General features: G+C 35.0%; 1 protein-coding gene across 2 annotated transcripts in view; it reads right to left on the reverse strand.

The window, feature by feature from the left end:
* dntt (deoxynucleotidyltransferase, terminal) overlaps positions 1–21,041 on the reverse strand; it is a 129,474-nt gene that overhangs the window by 25,211 nt on the left and 83,222 nt on the right. For both annotated transcript variants that reach the window (XM_083538407.1, XM_083538406.1), the window contains one exon: positions 19,982–20,065. In XM_083538407.1, the coding sequence (XP_083394533.1) occupies positions 19,982–20,065 (84 nt within the window). The remainder of the gene's footprint in view (positions 1–19,981; positions 20,066–21,041) is intronic.

Consider the following 21,041-nt stretch of genomic DNA (forward strand, 5'->3'; position numbering starts at 1 on the left):
CTCAGTTAGCACATTCATCCTTCACTATTATTGTGTAGAGACCAGGCTTTCCTTAAGAGAGATAGGAGTCCCTTGCACAATGTTTGCAGAAAGCACAGGCCTCTTATGATAACAGCAAATTAAGTTTCTCTTGCTCTGCTGAAGCCTGTAAATAATTAATTGGTTTGTTTCCAAAGTAGCTGGTTTTGCATGACAAATTCTCCCAACTGCCCCAGACGTGGGCTGTGAGTAGTACTGCCTTCACCATTTTAACACTGAGCAATGCAATAAATGCTGGCTGCACAGATTTGGCTCTTATTATGCACTGTGCTAAACTTTTGCCAAGTGTGAGAAACAGAGGGAGTTGAAATACTAAAGGTGTGGACAAAGAAATGGTAGATAAGAGAACAGAAAGCACAAGTCTGCCTTAGAGACAGAGGGGTGAAGAAAAATTGGGGCAGGCATAGTGGAAAGGAAGAGGAGGGAGGGTGGATGGTAATGATTATACTAATAACTGTAAGACAGGACTGGTAGATAAATGTGTGACAGGCTATTATGAAAGCCAGACTATGTAGACTATGTGTGTATGTGGTACAGAAGGCAGCAGGAGACACTGAGCGAGGGAGACGCGCAGCAAGAAAAAGATGGAAGCAACAGGATGAGAAAGACAGTGAATATGGTAATGACAGTAGTAATTTCCTCTTCTAAAGACTGTCTAGCCGATAAACATGTGTGACAAGTAATTATGAGAGATAGAGTGCATGGGCAAAAGGAAAAAGAGAGTGAGAAGATGAGAGTAAGAGATGGAGACAGAGGGAGTTTGGAGAGCTCGGAGAGAGCGAGAGCAAGAGAAACATCGAAAGAGATAATGAGGACAGTAATGATAATAGTAATATCTCCACTAAGAGAGTGTGGGGTTGATAAATGTATGAGTCACAGTAATGAGAGAGAGAGAGAGAGAGAGAGAGAGAGAGAGAGAGAGAGAGAGAGAGAGAGAGAGAGAGAGAGAGAGAGAGAGATCTAATTAAGCCATTCCGTTTAATGCCAGCTACAAATCTAATTCTACAGTCATGTCCACTCCATACAAAAAAACAGGACACTACATAATTAAGTCCATCTAGACACAAATATATTTGTAAGCCAAATATTGATAAATATTGAATATTGATAAACTTGCAGGTAAATATTCATGTATATATATATATATATATATATATATATATATATATATATATATATATATATATATATATATATATATATATATATATATTCAATACAAATAACTGGATCCAACAAATATTTAAGCAGCAAGAACCAAAATATAATGTAAGCTTGGTACAAAATCATAACCTTTCAATCTCAAGAGATTTACAAAGTCTGCATTTGATTGCACTCTGCTGTGACAGAAGGGGCTACACAAGACATCTTGTTTACTTTTGCGCTTCTGAGACTCCCTTAAAATATGAGTCATTTCCTGACCTGGGACACACATGTAGAGAGACTGACGTGAATTAATCATGGCCTTTAGTAAAACGGAATCTCCAGATACAGTATGTCTCAGTCCTGTCACCGCAATCACTGCATACTTTAATACAACATGACAAATGCACATGCCCAGACTAGACCTTCAACTATCCTCTCTCAGCATTTTCTACTCTTTTTATTCCGTCTTGCAGTATTTCCTTTTTTGTCCATTTTTATTTTGAATTTCTTGATAACTGCTTGGAGAGATTGTGCGTGTGGAATTAGGAGGCACAAAGGAAAGGCATTACATCCAGTTTGAGTGACAAAAAGAAGTCCTAGCTCTTATAAATATTGCAATTCCTTTTTTTTCCTTTCAGTCCCTTTTACAGTTTTTCAGGATTGTTCCTCTTCTCTTTGTGTGTTTCTGAGTAAATGTGTATGGTGTGTGGGTAATGTATTAGTTACGACTATGACTATTTAAGACTATGCAGCAGTGCACTAATTGTCTATTTTACTGTTGCCAGCTTTATATAATTACAAAGTTTGGACATAAAAATCATCTGGTCCTTTATTAAGTCTTAGAAGTTGAAAAATAAAACAATAATGATCAACAAAACGACGTATTACGCTGTGTCAAAAAAAATCTAAATTAAATGAAAAATTAAAACCATGTGTGAAAAAATTATACATTGGATATGTTTTCATAGGAATTAATAGCAGCCAGGTGCTGATAGTCAAATGCCTTTGATTAATTGATTGGCCACCTGTGTAAACGCATAAGGGTAACAGCACCAGCAATGATCTTAGTAAAGCAATTGTTGCTGGCCATCAATATGAAATGGGTTATAAGGCCATTTTCAAACAATTAAATCTCATCATTCTACATGGAGGAAGACTATTCATGAGTGGACAACATTTAAGGCAGTTGCCAATCTTCCCAGAACAGACGTCCCAGCAAATTCACCCCAAGGCAGGCGATGCAATGCTTAGAGAAATTGCAAAAAACTTAAGATAGCATGTTAAATGTAAAAGGTCTTGACAGTACAATTAGACAAAGACTGAACAAGTATGATTTGTTGGGAAGAGTTGCCATGGAGAAAACTGAATAAAACAGAATAAAGAACATGATCAGCAGCACGGATAATGTTTGCAAAGGCATCTGAAAAACCATCAAATCAACATCTGGAACAATGTCCTTTGGAGCTGTTTGACCATAGTGCACAGGATATTAACACAAACACCTCATTCCAAATGTCTGGGCACCTTGCAATCATTGAGTTGACCATTAGCTCCTCTGTTTACAAATTGATATTCTAAAGTCAATTGCGGGGCCATCTGTCCCACAGCTAAAGCTTGGCTAAAATTAGGTCATGAAACAGAACAATTATCTTAAGCACACCAGAAAATCTAAAACAGAATGGCTGATAAAGAAAACAATCAAGGTGTTACAATGGCCCAATCAAAGTCCAGACCTCAACCTGACTGAAATGCTGTGGCATAAACAAAAGCTCACAATCCTTAAAGAACTGAAACAACACTGAACTATATATAGATATATATTAAGGGTGTAAAAGTAAACACAACATTTACGGTTCAGTACAATTTCATTACAGATAGGGGGAAGAATGCAGAACATAAAATTGCTTGTTGCCTTTAATTAACTTAGTTTATTATTAATGACATTTATGAGCCTCAACACTTTACATTTTTAAAACAATTTTAAGTAAAATGCCTGCTTGGTTAAATAATATATGAAATAATATTTTATTATATTTTATTTACAAAAAAATCAAATTCTGCAATACACTTTTTATTACATGGGCATAAATTAAATTGATTTAAATAAAATAAAATAAATTAAAAATTTTACATTTGTTAGACCCCATTTGGTTAAAACAGATGTGTATGTAAGTGTGTGCGTGTTTTACATTTCATTTTCAAAAGATATGATCTACATAACTGTTCTACTTATTTCAGCATACTTTAAATGTCTTCATTCCTTTCATCCTTCATTCATTTACTCCCTTGTTATGTGGATTTGTCAAGATTTTCTTCTTTTAAGAGAAAGTCTTGAAGCTGGACACTTCCTGATTAGCGGCTAACATTAGCGCTATGGATTCTTTAGCCATTTGATGTATGTGTAAAACAAATCAAACAAATCCGGTACAGAAGAGCCACCGTGACACTGCATCAACTCTAGATTATTTATACCCTTTGGCATTGTTGTTTATGTTTATAAGTTTAATAATAATAAAAATGCACTCTGAATGCGAGGCAGAGACTAAACAAACTTGTGGTCAGCCACTTAATACGTACTTAAACTAACTCAGATTTTTAACTCAGACGTTCCATACGCAAAAATAATTGCATTCGGTACACGTGTGCACTGAACGGAAAGCCCTGTAGCGAATAATTCTGTAAAAATACATGTTCCGTTACACCCATATAAAAAATAAAAAATAAATAAATTGCCATCTGTTTACTCAGTCAACATTTTCTATTCCCAATGGGTTCTTTGTGTAGTATTTTTGTGTTTCAGGCAGTTAATCAAAGAAGCCTTTTCCACGTAAAAGAAGAACAATTATGGGATCTACATCTATCCATTGTTCTAAGAGTACAGGACATTCTAACCTACAAGAGAACAGGTAAGATAAACTCAGCAATGCAATCAAAAAGACTTTGGGAAATGATCAACAAAAACCCCTTCCAAAGTAAAACAGTGAGTAACAGAGGATATTCAATTAAAAGATAAATCTGAAAGCAATAAAAAAATAATTGGATACATCAAATAAAATGATATGATTTAGCACTGGAGAGATCATATTTATGTTTTATGCCCCTCAGTCCTACAAGACAAAGGAAAAAACATGCATCTACAATGTCTTTCATAGCCGTGAAAGAAATGCTCGTTTTACACATGCAAGAAATAGAGATTTCATACCCACGCATTATTTCACACCCACACACCACCACCCTGTGTCATACCAGTTTAACGCTCCATCCGTCACGCACTGCTCATGCACCATCAAGTTTAACATTCTCTCCTCTACTTCTTACACTCCTATTACACCTTCCTTAATTGTTTTGCTGACCTCAATGGAATAAATCCCTACAAAATGACTGGGGCTTGAAATGAAAGTCCAATTTCTCTCTTTATAATTCCATTTCGAAGAAAATGTGAATTGGATATGGGGAGTCATTTGTCAGGGCTTGGCATTTTGTGTGTGTGTCTGTGTGTGTTTGTGTGTTGTAATATCCAGTCAGTAGTATAGCTCATAAACCTAGAAAACTATTAGCACTATACAATTTCAGGTTACAATCCAAAAAGTGCATGAGCAAATGGAGAGGACAGTGTCTTCTGAATTAAGTTTTTATCTCCTTAAATCCTGTATTTAAGATGTTTTAAAAACATTTTTCTTATCAGTCCAAACAAAGCTATCAGTACAAAGACAATAATGTGAAAATAATATATATTAATGTATAGAGATATATGGTAATGCTTAACTTAAAGCTATTGCTAATAAGGCAGCATGATACCTATAAGCCATAATATAAACCTGCATAGAAATTTCAAAACTTATTCCAACAGAGTCAAGTGACACTTTCTGAGCTAAGTGCCGAGTTCAGGAGACACTACACTGAAAGTTCTCACCTTCATTTTTCCAATTAAGTTCACTTGGCAGGCTGTGTCGCATCATTTCCACCATGACTTCCCAAAAATACACAGACCTACTACGTTAGTCATGACATTCTAATCTGAGGCAGCCCAGAAACTGTCATAACACTACATTATGTCAACACAAATGTCATTTGACATGTTATATCTGCTTGATATTAAACTTGTCAAATAATCTTTGACATTTTGTCAAGAAGTCCTTATTGGCTGAATTCAGAGTTGGCAACTTAAATAGGGGCTGTAGGTTCAATATATATGGTACATCAATATTTTTACTCCAAGTGCAGAAATTGCTCAAACCACAACCACATAATTAAGTGGATTCTTTGGGCTGCCAGTTTTAATTAATAAAGTTTACTGTATTAGTTCATACTGCAGAGATGTTTCTTTGGTGGAGGGAGTTCTGTAATAGGATCCAGACAACTGCTTATAAACACAAGCCCAGATTGTTTCTAATGAAAAAGCAGAAATATATTTTTTTGCTGTTAAATGCAATACGAGGAAAAGCTTAACACAATAAAATATAACAATTACAAAATATAGTATACTATGATGTATAATTGAATTGAAATGGTTTAAATAAACATCAAATTGTTCTTATTTATGATGTGTATAATAATAATGTTCTTATCTATTATTATTATTATTATTATTATTATTATTATTATTATTTATCATATATTTGGCTTTCACCCTCATTATTTGCTAGCTTCTAAATAGCACTTGATCTAGCACATCTCATTTGTTTGTTTGTTTTTCTGTTTTTTGTTTTTTTTTTACAGGTTTTAGTAAGGGTTGAAAATGCTAATCAAATTTAGAACAAGTCACTGTACAAACAAAAACATTTTTCAAATAAATTATATTTATTATATGGCAATAGTTACTTGTGCATGCAATATAATGTGACCCTGAAATGCTAAATCATAGCCACAATAATTTGTGGGCACACAATTAACAGTGGGCACACAATAAATCACATGTCATAAAAACATACCTTGTGCACTGTCGAAAGGTTTCGAACTAAAATAAAAGATAGATATAATAAGCCTTTTTCATCACTTTGGACTTAAATGTTTTTTTCAGTGTGTTTACGGCCCAAAACATGAATTTCAGGGTGACATACTGTGGTTGCATCAAACTGTCAGACATTGAAGCTGTACTTAATACTGTTCCTTTCTCAAGCCAATATCACAGCAGAAAAATCGACTTAAGTTCAAGGACAGGATGACGCATCCCTGAGACATGCCTTTACTTTCAGCTCCTGCACGTCTATACAAATAGCATGTCTGAGTTCTGAATACTGATGTGTGCAATTTTGGTATTAAGTCCTCAGTATGTATGCATAAACCAGTGGTTGAAAGTTATGAAGAAAATGTAATTTGTTACTGTACTTAGGTAGCTTTTTTCGCATATCTGTACTTTGTTTCCATTTGGGGAGATTTGTTTGGAACTTGTTTTGATTGCCGCATTTTTATTTTTACTGGAGTAATATTTTACCAAGTGTATCTCTACTTTAACACAAGTACAACTCTAAATACCATGAATAATGTACATTAATTGTCACTATTTATGATTGGTTGCATACCCTTAATTTGTTAAAAACAATGCTGTCATGAAGAAATACACATTGGTTATTGATGGTACACTATTAGGCTGGAAGAACAAGCAGAAGCCGAAGTTCGACAGAACAGAGGTTCTTTAATGACATTAAGGAAAGTAGAGAAACTAAACCAGCTGTAAACTCGGGAACACAGATATACACCAACAAAGAGTAGTTCATGAGATGAATCCACAGAGTAGGTCACAGAGTAGCAAATCAACAGGGTAAATACACAACGAGATCAGTCTATAGGAATGGTAGTCAGTAAGGTCCGGAGATGTTCGGGAGACTAAATGGTAGCACGGACGGGGAGCGCTTGGAAGTGTGTGCTTTTATAGTGGGTGAGCTGATGAGTGTCAGGTGTGTGTAATTAGCAGGATGGGGAGCTGCTAAGAGGAATTGGACCTCGTGGTGCAACGGTAGCGTGTCTGACTCCAAATCAGAAGGTTGCGTGTTCGAATCATGTCAAGCTCATGGTTGCTAAGAGGAATGTGTGGTTCTAGTGGAGGTGTGGCTGGTGGATCCCTGACATACATATAGTACTACTGGGATTTATATTTGAAAGACATTCTGATTTCTTTATACATACTGTTCTTTTGTCTGATTACAGATACATTTTGCAGCCAGCTATGAATATTCAAATACACATTCACATGTGTAGTGTCTCAGTAACAGTTATGCAAAAAACATACAATAATAACCCAGCACTATGAAAGCACTGTTTAGGACATGGCCCCCTTAGAAAGTACAGATCTAAAGATCAATCATGTTCTGCCTCTAGGCTGACCACACACTGAGATCTCATCTTCATGCCTCAGATTTACTATTAGCGCCACGAGAAAGTGGATGGCACACCACATAAAGTCTGACAATGATCTCTGGCCTTGCTCCACTTTACAGGATGATCTGAAGACAGGAGCAGAAAAGCAGCACACCTCCTACTGTGAAACATTACATTCATTCACTCAAGACTGCTTTGAGAAATCAAGCTATTTTGCAGACTTACTATGTGTAAGTTATTTTATAAGTAGGATGAAGTCGAGCAGTCTTGTCATTTTTCATCTAAATACACAGATCAGCGATAGAATAAAATAATTGACAGGTGGCATGGTTAACATTACTGTGGTAGTCAACAGTCAGTTCTCAAAGTTGATGTGTTGGAAGCAGAAAAAGTGGGCAAGCGGGCCTAAATTGTGATGGCTTGATGACTGAGTGAGAGTATATCCAAAATATCTTATAATAGTTATTAGGAATGATTAATTATTAATTAGGAATAATGTTCCTGGTATAATGTCTCCTAGTACCTACAAAAAGTGATCCAAAAAAGGACACCCAGTAAATTAACAACACGGGCCTGGGCTCACTGATACGGTGGCTATGATTACTCATCATTACACAAGAACTAATAAACATTAGATAAAGAGATGCTTAATGTCCATTAGTTTTTGTAAAGCTTTTAGCAAAAAAAAATGTCTTCATAAAAATGTTGCCTTATTCCTTCCTTTTCACTGGTTTGTACGCCAAGTTGGTAAAAACAATACTTTGTTGGTTGAATCATGCAGTGATTTAGTAAAAAAAAGAATAATCTTAATATTATTTGCCAGTGTCTACAATACACTAAACAAGAACATCAAACTAGTCAAACATCAAATAGTTATTTTTGGACAAGGAAATATTTGCCATTTTAATAATGACTACATTATACACATACAAAAAGCTATAAAAGTATTTACATAAATTATTTTCCAAAAAACACGACAATTAGAACGACAAAGAACAAGCTAAATGTTTCAAGTACTGTAAACCAAACCCTACATAATGTTGTTCTCAATAGCGTACAACCTCCAGTGTAATATTGCTTCTATACACTGGTTTACAAAAGAATGACAAAAGTAAATTAAAGAATCTTCAAACATTGTTTCAAGTATTAATGTTTAGCTTCAGTTCTTTCTTTACAAATAGATTTGAACTCAAGTGGCTTGTTGAAAAAAGAGCAAACAATATGCTGGCTGTTCAGTTTACCAGCAAATAGATAGATAACTTTTAGTTTAGTAGAAACAGTCCAAGTAAGACTTTTGCTCTTTAAATACTGCATTACTTTACTTACCAGAAATTCTGGTTACAACCTCTGTTGAATAAAGCAGTATTGCCTTTGTCCTGCTATCTAGAAGCAAGGAGATCAAAATGTATGGAAAAAACATTCCTGAAAATGTATATATTTACCTAGAGAAATAGTTGGAACTCTAGATCTCTATCTCTTGTTTGTCCATTAATTATTCAAATTCCAGATTTTTATAGCTAATAAGTGGTTACAATTACATCTTTATAAAATTATTATTATTATTATTATTATTATTATTATTATTATTATTATTATTATTATTATTATTATTATTATTATACTCCATACTCTAAAGTATATAGTGCCATATGTTGTTTTGTTTCTAATACCTTTTGTTCTGCTATTTCAGACAAAAGCAAAATGATCCACAACAGTATATAAAAGATATTTGATTTGAGACTAGTCAAATGAACCCTAAAAATAAGGGGTGACTAACGTTTATTCATGGCTAGATTATTATAGACTAGAGATTCAAGATGACAGTCATTTCACTGGCGTGTGTCACAGCCCCGCGCAAACATCTGTTGCCATTTTGAAGCAGATTTTGGCTTTATTAGTTAATGGATATTAAGCAATTTAACAAGGTTCATTAAAATTTAATCAAGAAGTAACATATATATATTTTTTTTTTAAATCAATCAGAACCATGTTCAAGTGATTGTTCCCATTAATTAGATTGTGAATATGTTGGATAAAATTAGATTTACAACGCATGACATTGAGTATGTGCATGAGAATTGGCATCAATATTTTTTTATGTACAGTGAAAGAGATAAAGAGAGAGATAAAGAGAGATATAAAGAGAGAGAGAGAGAGAGAGAGAGAGAGAGAGAGAGAGAGAGAGAGAGAGAGAGAGAGAGAGAGAGAGAGAGAGAGAGAGAGAAGGCTCAATTCAAAGGGAATAATAAAAAAAAATATATAATTACATAATAAATGGTGGAGTTGAATGAGATTCAGATTTTGACATTTGGACATTTAAATACTCATTTAGTTGCGAGTATATGTAAATGTTGTTTTTCTTGATGTTTGGTTCACCCACACAACCTTTCTGATTTACAGCGAAAAAAAAAACTCTTTGATCACATGCCCAACTGGCAGGATTTGGTAGGTTTGAACACTCAAAAGCTTCCTGTTTTGTGTAATCGCTATGAACAAACTCAACCATTTATCAGATGAATTTTACTCTAAAAGCCAAGCATGTGTCAGAGAGGCTGACCTTGACTGCTAAAACACTGACCAAAGAGGCTGTGCAGTCCTCCGTGGCCAGTGGAGCTTCATCTTTTATCTCCACTGTGTTCTCTGAGAAAGCTTCAGTGATCATTCGCTAGAACAAAGAGCATCTGCAATCTCCTCTAGCATGACCTAGGCACCAGAAGTGTATCACACATGCACATACACACTCTTCACACACTCATAATCAAGCAGTGAGTCAAAGCTCTCTACAGAGGGAGAAGAGGCGAAGGTGGCAAGACATTTTTCTCTGACACATACGTCAGTAGGGCCTAATTAAGGATGATGATACATGTCTACTTTCCAGCACTTTATTGTGTAACTGGCATACGGAATGCACAATGTGTGTGTGTGTGTGTGTGTGTGTGTGTGTGTGTGTGTGTGTGTGTGTGTGGGTGTGTGCATTAGTGTTTATACGATGCTGGATAGATGTAAATTGAGACTAAATTAAACCATTATACCACCCACCATTTTTTCCCCTTATGGTACACCTACCTTTTCATGATCCACACCAGAACACACACACACGCACACGCACACACACACACACACACACACACAGACACAGACACACAAACACACACACACGCACACCAGCTGGGGGTTTTCAAAAGCGCTACTCCCAAAAGCCCAATGCAATTGCCCTGTTATTGTCCACTCATCCACTGCTCACTTTTCAGGTGTGTGTATGTGTGTGCGCGCATGTGTGTGTGTTTGATTTTAACAAAGAGGCACATGTGCCAGGATTTATTAGAAAGAATACGTGCATGCACAAAGTTTATACCTTTTTGGTATGCCAGAAAAGTTTGGCATCTCATTGCACTGAATCTGCATGCAACATTGTGCTTCCTAGAGTGTTTGAGTACAAAGGCTGCCTTAAATCGTGACAACAGCAGGTGTCTAAATATCTCAGATTGATGACCATGTCTATTTATAACCACTATCTGGTGCTCTGCTTGACTGATACATGTTTAATAACAAAAAGGCCTTATTTAAGTGTGCCTTAAAATCATTATAGAAATTCTATTTAAATGCTGAGGCAAAAAAACGTAAATGCACAAGGTGTTGGATCTTGCATGGTGTGGCACCGCTGCTATGAAAATAATCTTCCAAATTGGGAATGCTTTTGGTGGACTGTCTAAAGTTCTTGTCTTGTCTTACAACACTGACAAAAGTTTATAGTCAAGATTTTTAATTATAAAACCTTTTAGATAATGTGATTTTTCTTGCTAAATTCTATTCATACATCTCCAGAAATGACCTTATCTTGGAACACTGCTAGTCAATTACAGGGCATCACATACTGTATATGAGTGAAAACACACACATACACATTTGACTTACCGTATTTTTCGGACTATAAGCCGCTACTTTTTTCCTACGCTTTGAACACTGCGGCTTAAACAACGAAGCGGCTAATTTATGAATTTTTCCTGGGTTTTTCCCGGTTTCACAAACTTCAAGCCAAAAAACTGAGCGACATTACATTAGAATAATGAAATTTCCGAACGGAAACGAAAAAACGCACTTCACCTGTGTTCTGAGCTGCACGGCATCGGGAGAAAAGCTTTCACCGATGATTTTTAAACGCAGGACGATGCCAAAAGATAAACTCCCGAGAGAAGCGCGTTGAGTCTGGGTGAAGGGAGAGCTCGCTAACTCCAGTTGCAACAGAAATCATATAAGCACAGACAGGTTTCCAAAACTTGTGCTTTTTTATTTTTCTTGGCAACAGCGTTACGGGTTAGTCAATATAAGCAAATATAAGCAGGTTAGTGCTGCTTATATTTGGGTGTGCTTTATACTCCGGAAATTACGGTTCTACCTTTGTGAGTAGCAATGGCTCATGACCAAAGAATTTGCTCGCACAGGACATTAATAATAGCATAGCGTTAAATAAAATCATTTAGAGAGCCTTTTACATTTGATTCATGCAATAGGCTGAGCATCAATGATGTGCAGTCATCCACCATACAGGCTAGCAAAATGGTTTAATCTAAAATATTTGTATTGTTTTTGATACAGCTTTAATGCTTCCCAAGTGTGAGGTACTGTATATGCAAAATCTGCTAATATCATAAACCAGGGTATGATAAACCTACATTTCCAGCCTACCTTTGCCTCAAAATCAACACGTCTTTGCAGGCCAAGCAAGCAACTGTGATCCTTCGGCTGAACAGACATTATCCACTCCATAATCCAACTTTTCCTCTACTATTCTCTGCAGTATATCTTACAATAAAACTGGCTCTGTACATTACTGACTCATTCCCTGCACTTTATTAGATCTAATACTGATAATTTTCTATAACACAAGATCTTGGTGGCTGCAGAGAATTTTATAAAAGTGCTCAAGCCTGGAACAGAAAACTGCTCCTAGTGTAAGCAGTGTCATTTCTATCCAATAGGTACAGTAATAACTCTAGATGGTGAAACATCAAATAAGGTGAGCAACCTGGTGGAACATTGGGTATATTCCGTATACTCTATGTCAAATATTTAATATATTATAATCTTCTATCATTAAGCATTCACTTAATCAGTAATCACTCAAAAGAGGTAGTCAGTATTTTGTTCATATGGATAAGATAACACTGCTTGTAAAGAAATTCCACTGATAAAACAATTCAAATTCTTTAATCTGAATTTTAACGCTAACTTCATAAACCAAAAGAAACATTTTTGGATCTTTTTTTTTTATTTTTTTTTTAACTTATTTAAAATTGTTTGAAATATTCCTATTTGGTCCCCACCAAAATACACTATGTATACCTCCATTGTATAAGATGTCTATATGCTCTAGCATTAGTAATCATTTACTGAAACCAAGGGACCAAAAATTATTGCTGTATCAGAATCCTGTGTGTACAAAGTTCTATAAAGATATATATTTTGCCAAGATTGTTGTAGAAGAACCCAAGTGGCCTGACTGCAAACCCACTCAACAACTTTCATATAAACTAGAAAACTGAGTACACCAGTATTCTCACTGAACATCAATGCCAAACCCCTTGCACTTTTGTTGCTCAGTGGGCAAATCCCCACATCCATGCTGCAAAGTCTAGTAGAAAGATTTCTCAGAAGAATGAAGGTTATTATGCTGACAATGTTTTTTTTTTTTTTTTTAGTGTCCACATATAGTGTATAAAAACATTCCCCCATACACTCACACATTTACAACTCGGGACAGCATATTCAAGCCATTCTACCCAATAACATGTAAAACATTGTTAAGGTGTGGAAGAAACCAGAAAACCTATAGGAAACCCATGCAAACATGGGGAAAGCATGCAAAACTCTGTACAGGTGGTAACTCAATCCCAGGATTGAAATTGGAATGCAGGAAATGTATACATTGGGAATACACTAATTACAGTGCGTATGAATAGCTGAAGCTTTACAAATTATTTAAATTTCCTAACAATTATGACACCATAAACATAAATACAATTACACAGACTAATAAACTATTAAGCATGACCCATTCCTTAAGAATATTGTCATTTTTACACTTCCAATAATTAATGATTACTGCACTGACCTGAAAAATCACTTTACAAATGACAATATTAATACATATATCTACAAAGTATGTATATTGATGATTATTATTATAATTATTGTTATTATCATTACTACTACTACTACTACTACTACTACTACTACTACTACTACTACTACTGAGATTTGGACTTTGTGCATGCACAAATTCATATCTACCATAACCCAGCTCCACACATCATAACATAACAAATTCAAAATTATAAATTTTGTTGAAATTTATATTTAGCATATACACCTACACCACATTCCTGAAACACACCAGTATGTGATAAAAAAATAACCATATGACTTAACTTGTTGTTATTTGCATATGTTTACGTTCACATGCATACATTCTGGTTTCTATGTTAAAATGTGTTTTAAAAAACATGTCAGGGCTTAGGATAACGAGACATCCAAATGGCATTCACTTTCCTGGTTGTTTATTCAAGCATGAGCCTTCTGGATAATGTTCTGTAAATTGTAGTTGAAGGTTCAGCTTAGTCAACTATAGTCGTCTGTGGGTTTAATTCTGGCTTGTGCTCACATTTAAGTACTTTCCAATCAGTAAACCATGAATTAGTTCATATAATACATATGTGTTGGGAGTCATTTTGTTGTTTTTGTCTATATAGAAAAATAGATTTCTTGCACAGCCCTGTCTAACACTATGACATAAGTTAAGCATTCTATGTTGCATTGCCAAGGGTGAAATGGAAATTGGAAGTGCTTCTTGATTATAAACATTGTCTAAAAATGTTAAATATTTTTTCATTTAAGTTGAAATGATGATATTGCAGAGTGATAAAGACCTAACTGATATTTAGTGAAGCAAGCTGTATTCTGTTATGTAGATGGTGAGCTGCTTCATTATTCTCCGAGATCTGGGATGTGACTCTGGATGGATTGTAAATCATTTCGCAGTATTTGTGAGAGCAAAGTTTTCACTTCAGAGCATCATGTCACTTGCAGAACACAGTGTGTCACGACACATACAGAACAGTTAGCGAGAACAGCAACCAAGGTCATTAATGTTAATAAGTCTTACAGGCACAGCAAGATATGAAAAGTTTGTTTCATACTAACCAATAGAATCCAACCACAAAACAGAAGATGTAAACATATGTACTGAGAAACAGACAAACATGGTTAATAAAGCTCAGGAAAACCATTGAAAGTGTGTAACAAGCAGCCATTTAAAGAAAAAAAAATAATAATAATAATTACTGTGAACCAAAATAAATGTTATTTAAAAATTACTTAATCATAGTTTATAGATTGCACCTTATTGCTGAATTCATAATGCTAAGGTGAAAATTACACATATAGGCACCTGTGGGCAAAACTATAGTCTTAAAGCCTTTATAATTTGTTTGTCTTTGCATTTTCTTTGCTGCTCAGGTGAAAGACTCTTGTCTATATCTTCTTAAGCGTCCAATGAAGAATCCTTTTTTTGAATCAGCAATTCCCCCTGCTTCTTGCAAAGAAGACAATATTTCCAAAACTTTTGCCTAAAAGTTTATTTTAGGCAATTTGATAGTAAACATGCTGAGAAAAGCAACTGACACCTTAGACAAGAATGCTTACCTCGTGTCATCCTATTTAGGACATAAATATAGAAGGGAAAGTAGTACATAAAAAAGTACCAAATTTTTTTTTTTTATTAAATTAATATATAAAAGAAAAAAATAATGAATTAGCAAAATAAGAAATTTTTTTGGTTTATTCTGAAAGTCCTGGATTCTGGACACTTCTTATGTTAAGAACAAATATAAAAATCACCACATCCCACTAACAAAGTAATCTCTAATTAAATTCGCTTTTCAAACAAGACGCATACTTGTCATTTTGTATGGATTAAATGTCTAAAAATTAACACATCTAAAAGTTTTTTTAAATGCCTGAAATAAATGTTTCCTTTTTTAGAATTGATAATTTCACAGAAGTGTAAAGCTGCAGCATGCTGCGTGTAAGTGCCCTTTCTTGTGTTTTGTATCCATTTACTTCAACCCATTATGAAGAAGGGCCCCATTTTTAGTCCAGCATTATTCTCACTGAGCGATCTGGGCTGAAAAGACTCTCTTGGGAAAATACAGACCTCGTTTCCTTTGAGACAAATCATTGGGAAGAAAGAATGGTAGTTCTTATTCACCATTATATTTAGAAAAACCAAACCAGTTCTATTTTGATATATTCACAAAGTTTAACCAATTATTATAGTTCTAAGCAGTGATAGGCTGCTGTGTATTTTATGTTAAGTTGTTGGTAGAAATGAATATTTGAATAAAGGAAGGAAATAAAGCAGTTGGTCCTGTTTGTAGGTTTGACAACTTAAAGTCAGTGGACTTGGCTGTACAGTAAAGTATTCAGTAAGTGATACGAGTTCTTCAGACAATTAGAGTGGATCTCGTGTAGATGAAGGGGATATTAATTATGCCATGTTATATGACAGGTACAGCTATCCCTACACCAGGACATCCGGCTTCGGAGTATGCACTCCACTGGGTTATTAATCATACTCTTACATCTGGCTTTGAGTAATTACCCTACCAGAAACAATACACACACACACACACACACACACACACACACACACACACACACACACACACACATAACACACACATTAAAATACACCAATAAAATATGGAAGAACTAAATTCCATGCAGCACATAAGAACAGTGAAGAATAATAAGAAAGGAAATACAATATTCACAATGCTAAATTTTGACAAATGTCTTTAAAAAACACATCCATATCCAGTGACCGCTAAAGTAAGGAGACTATTTTAGGAGGTGTTAGCAGGGTCACACAAACCTCCTGTTTGGGGAGGGAGCAGAATTGTCTGTTGCTGATGAAATCTTCCAATGTCCTCATTCATCAAAGCCCAGACCACATATTAATTATCCTCCACCTTCAGCCTTACAGTAGAGGACATTGTTACCCCCCATACACACACACACACACACACACTCACTTTTGCCAACCAAACATACACTTCTGCCTTCACATTTACATTGCTTAGAGAATGATAGATGACGTAAATGTCAAGCCCATACAAAACATTGATTTACATCTGAATCTGTTATTCCTGCAAAGACATAAAATTGCCTCAAGCCAAAGTTGCCTATCCAATGACTTTCAAAGTCACACTAGTCGAAAACAAACAAACAAAAAAACACTAAAACCCTTGCAAACTTGCACACTGGACTCATGGAAGCACATTTCAACAACACTTTGAGATCTATGTAAACCTGTAAGATGGCGTGGCACTCTGAAGACAGCAGTTAAGAATTACCATTTTACAGACTCTATTAGTCAATAATTACCACCTTCCAAAAGCTGTTACATCTCCTGTAGAGTGCTGAGGTTATTTGCGTAAGTGCTAGCTTCTAATTAGTGTAATTTAAGCATGTTCAACCATGGTCTTAACTAGAAAACCCAATAACATTCATCTTTATACAAAAAAAAAAAATGCTCAGAATGACCTTGTCAAGACTGCACCATGTGATAATTATGCAACTTCATCAAGCTACGCCCTTTCTCAGTATATATCCATTAGACAAGAACAAGACATAGTTCATTCCATCACCAGAGGGTCAATTAGAGCACTTCACAAAGATAAAAGTGCCATTAACTCTGCTGTGTCAGCTATACTTTTTTCCGGTTAATTAAGTGTTCACAGCAGCCAACGTCACACCATTGGCGTTGGTCTTAGGCAGAGGAATAAAAGGAGGGTTCTAAGTATGCAAGCCCCCCAGACAAAGAGCTATCTAATTGATCTTCATTAGTTCAAAGCTTTAATGGTACACTGTCCAATGATTTCTTCTTCTACATCTCTTACCATGATAAATACTGACCTTCACTCAAGACATTTACCGAGGACTGTATCAGTTTGACAGTGTGTGTACATTTGTACCCTCTTCAGTTCCAGTCCATTCTCTGTCTATGAATAAACTTTGTCAGTGCCAACTCCACTTCTTGCAAGCATCAGTGCTCCCAAAGCCATCTCTGATTTAAAATGAACTCTTGAATGTCATTTTGTCTTCGATATCTGCCTGCATACAGACACTCTTTTCACCTTGTAGATGGAGAGAGACAGGTCATTTCCCTTTCTGTCACTGGTGTGGCATGTTCGAAATCCTGACATCACTGGCTGCTTGACTTCACGTCAACCACACAATGCAAATGAGTCCACGGGGCAGGACCTGAAGTCACGAATGGCAAACATATACACACTGACTCAGCATCTAGTCTACAATCTGGCATCCCAACATCTTTTATAAAACAGAATTATATATGGTTCCTATTGGTGTGTGGTATTTAACTATATGGCCCCTATAGTTCTTCTTATTTGAGGCCTTACAATAGGAAATAAAGATCACTAGACTCCTGAAAGTGTTTTGCCCCAACCTTGCATTCTATTAGTAAGATATTAAAAGGATATTATCTGAATTACTTTTACAACTGAGAAAACATGTAATATAAAGGAGGAAACATTATATCAGTAACCAGTTAGCAAACAATATCTCATGCTGTATTCAAACTTATTGCCACAGAAAAACTGCTGGAATACTGAATTTGCATAGGTTCTTTTGAGTTGAGTTGATCTCCTTCAGACTCCCAAAAATATATCATTGGGGGACTGGTGCATCTGAAATGTCCTATGTTAATGTGAGTGTATCCTGCCCTGCAATGGATTGACCTCCCATCTATGCTGCATTCCCACCTTAGTGTCCTGAGATAGGCTCAGAATTCAACATAGCCCTAAACAGGATAAAGCAGCTACAGAATACGAATGAACAAATGATGAATAATAGAACACCATGTAAAGGTTATCTGCAGAACCCGTCAAACACACAATGGGGTATTTATCTAACAGAGGCGTGAGTCATGAGCATTTTGGTAGTAGGTGTTGGAAATCGGCAAAAAAAAACAAAAATAAAAAGACTTATAGTCTTATTATATATTGTCCTTATTATATCTAGACATTCAAAGTGGCCTGCATTACTGAAAACATCAGATACATTATTATTATTTTGTTACAGCTTGCACTGACATGCATAAATGAGAACTCACACAGTAAAACAGATGGAAACTAGAAGTAAACAAGGACATCTGAACAAGACCCAGAAGGCAGTATACAGTAGTTCAATCATTATAGCCTACTTTTGTCATTCATCCTGAATCATAAATCGACTCATCTGAGCTGCCAGCACATGTGACAAATATGACAGCACGCATTATATGATTTGCAGGCCCATTGGAGGAAACCTCCCAAGGTGTCAGTCCTGATTGGCTGTCAGCATGGCTGAGGCTGTTCTGTCACAGCAAGTCACTGCGACAAGACGTTGATGGATTACTGTGTTTCAGAAAAAAAAAGTGTGCCAGTCATTATATGTTAATGTTGGCCACAATCAGGCTAAATTTCTGCCAGTGTTTGTGGGAAGTAAAATCTGATGAGAATGTTTATTTTTTAATTGGTAAACATGTGTATAAAGGCTTTGCATGTATATATATTATTTACTTGAGCTGAAGTAGTAAATGATGTCAAGTAAGCTAATTACTTAATTAAGTAAAGCATTAGAAGTATTTTCTGCACAATTGTGTACGTAATATGCAGATGTCTTTCATTAGCCTGTGTATGCCACATGAGTGTCTTGTGTGACTGAGTGAGTGAATTTACTTACTGACAGCTTCACATTATCTACATTACTTTATGAGTAAAGTTTTAGCTGAATATACTCAGAGAGGCAATTGATTTGGCATAAAAATAAATATTGCAAAACAACAATCTGTTTTGTGCCCCCTTGATCAATTAGCCATCTTCAGAACAGTTGACACAAAAAAAAACATACATCCTCAGTGAAAGCCTGACATGTTTTGCACTGTTTCTATTTGAATAAAACACAACTCATGAAACATCAGCACATCAGGATAGCAAGAGCAGTGTGATGCATTCATACAGAGTTTCCACAGAAAACTAGAAAGCACTCTAACGCAACTAAGCTCACAGTTGCATCACAGTTTTTTCCGTATACAGCACATCTGAGAGGCTCAGTGGAAAAAGTTATTTTTTACAGTTAAAAAGACAAAATAGAGAGGACCCAGGCTGATTCTGTGCCACCATTCCTTTTACAAAACAGAACAGAGATTTGTGACATTTGTGATATACTGTAACATTACAGCAAATATGCCTTAGATGTGTGTCACATGTGGTAAATACAAAAACATTCACATGCACCTAGACATAGAATGAGTGCACTATTATATGTGCTACATGCTTTTCTATTTTTGCTTGTAAATTGCAAATTTTAGGTTCTAAATATAGAAAGGTGAGTGTGTGTTATGTGTATAACATACTGTTGTTTTATCAAAGAGGGCATGATTGTCCAGCATCATGTTTCGCTCCAGTCGGGCAAATCTCCTCAGGTCTCTTTCAAACTGCTGCAGAAGAGATATAGTCTTGTGTAAAAACAAATATATATGTGTGTGTCTAATATATACATGTGTGTGTCTAATATATATACATATATATATATATATATATATATATATATATATATATATATATATATATATATATATATATATATATATATATATATTTATATATATGTATATATATATATATATATATATATATATATATATATATATATATATATATATATATATATATATATATATATATGTGTGTGTAAATATGTATATATATATATATATATATATATATATATATATATATATATATATATATATATATATATATATATATAAAACCCAAAAATCAGTATCAGTATTAAATGACTATATACACACACACACACACACACACACACACACACACACACACACACACACACACACACACACATATATATATATATATATGTGTGTGTGTGTGTGTGTGTGTGTGTGTGTGTGTGTGTGTGTGTGTGTGTGTGTGTGTGTGTGTATATATAGTCATTTAATACTGATATGTGTGTGTGTGTGTGTGTGTGTGTGTGTGTGTGTGTGTGTGTGTGTGTGTGTGTGTGTGTGTGTGTATATATAGTCATTTAATACTGATACTGATTTTTGGGTTTTGATTAGCTATAAGCCATAATATCAGTCTGTGTTTGATGAATATATGATTTTTACTTTTTGTATTGAATCACACAGTATCTCACAAAAAATATTATATAATTGTATATTATTATATGTTCTCAAGGGACCATACAATGGAAATAAAAATTTTATATATTATAGTCACTGTCAATGTGCAGCTTGTATAGAAGTACAGATTTACTGACCTCTGAAAATAACTCAACATACTGTCATTATTGTCAAAATAGCTGGCAACAAAAGTGAGTACACCCTAAAAGATAACAGCTGTACATTGTTTAACTGTGCAAAGCCACATGTCCTATTCATCATATTC

This window comes from Silurus aristotelis, assembly GCF_946808225.1.
Source record: "Silurus aristotelis genome assembly, chromosome: 4".
Lineage (NCBI taxonomy): Eukaryota > Metazoa > Chordata > Actinopteri > Siluriformes > Siluridae > Silurus > Silurus aristotelis.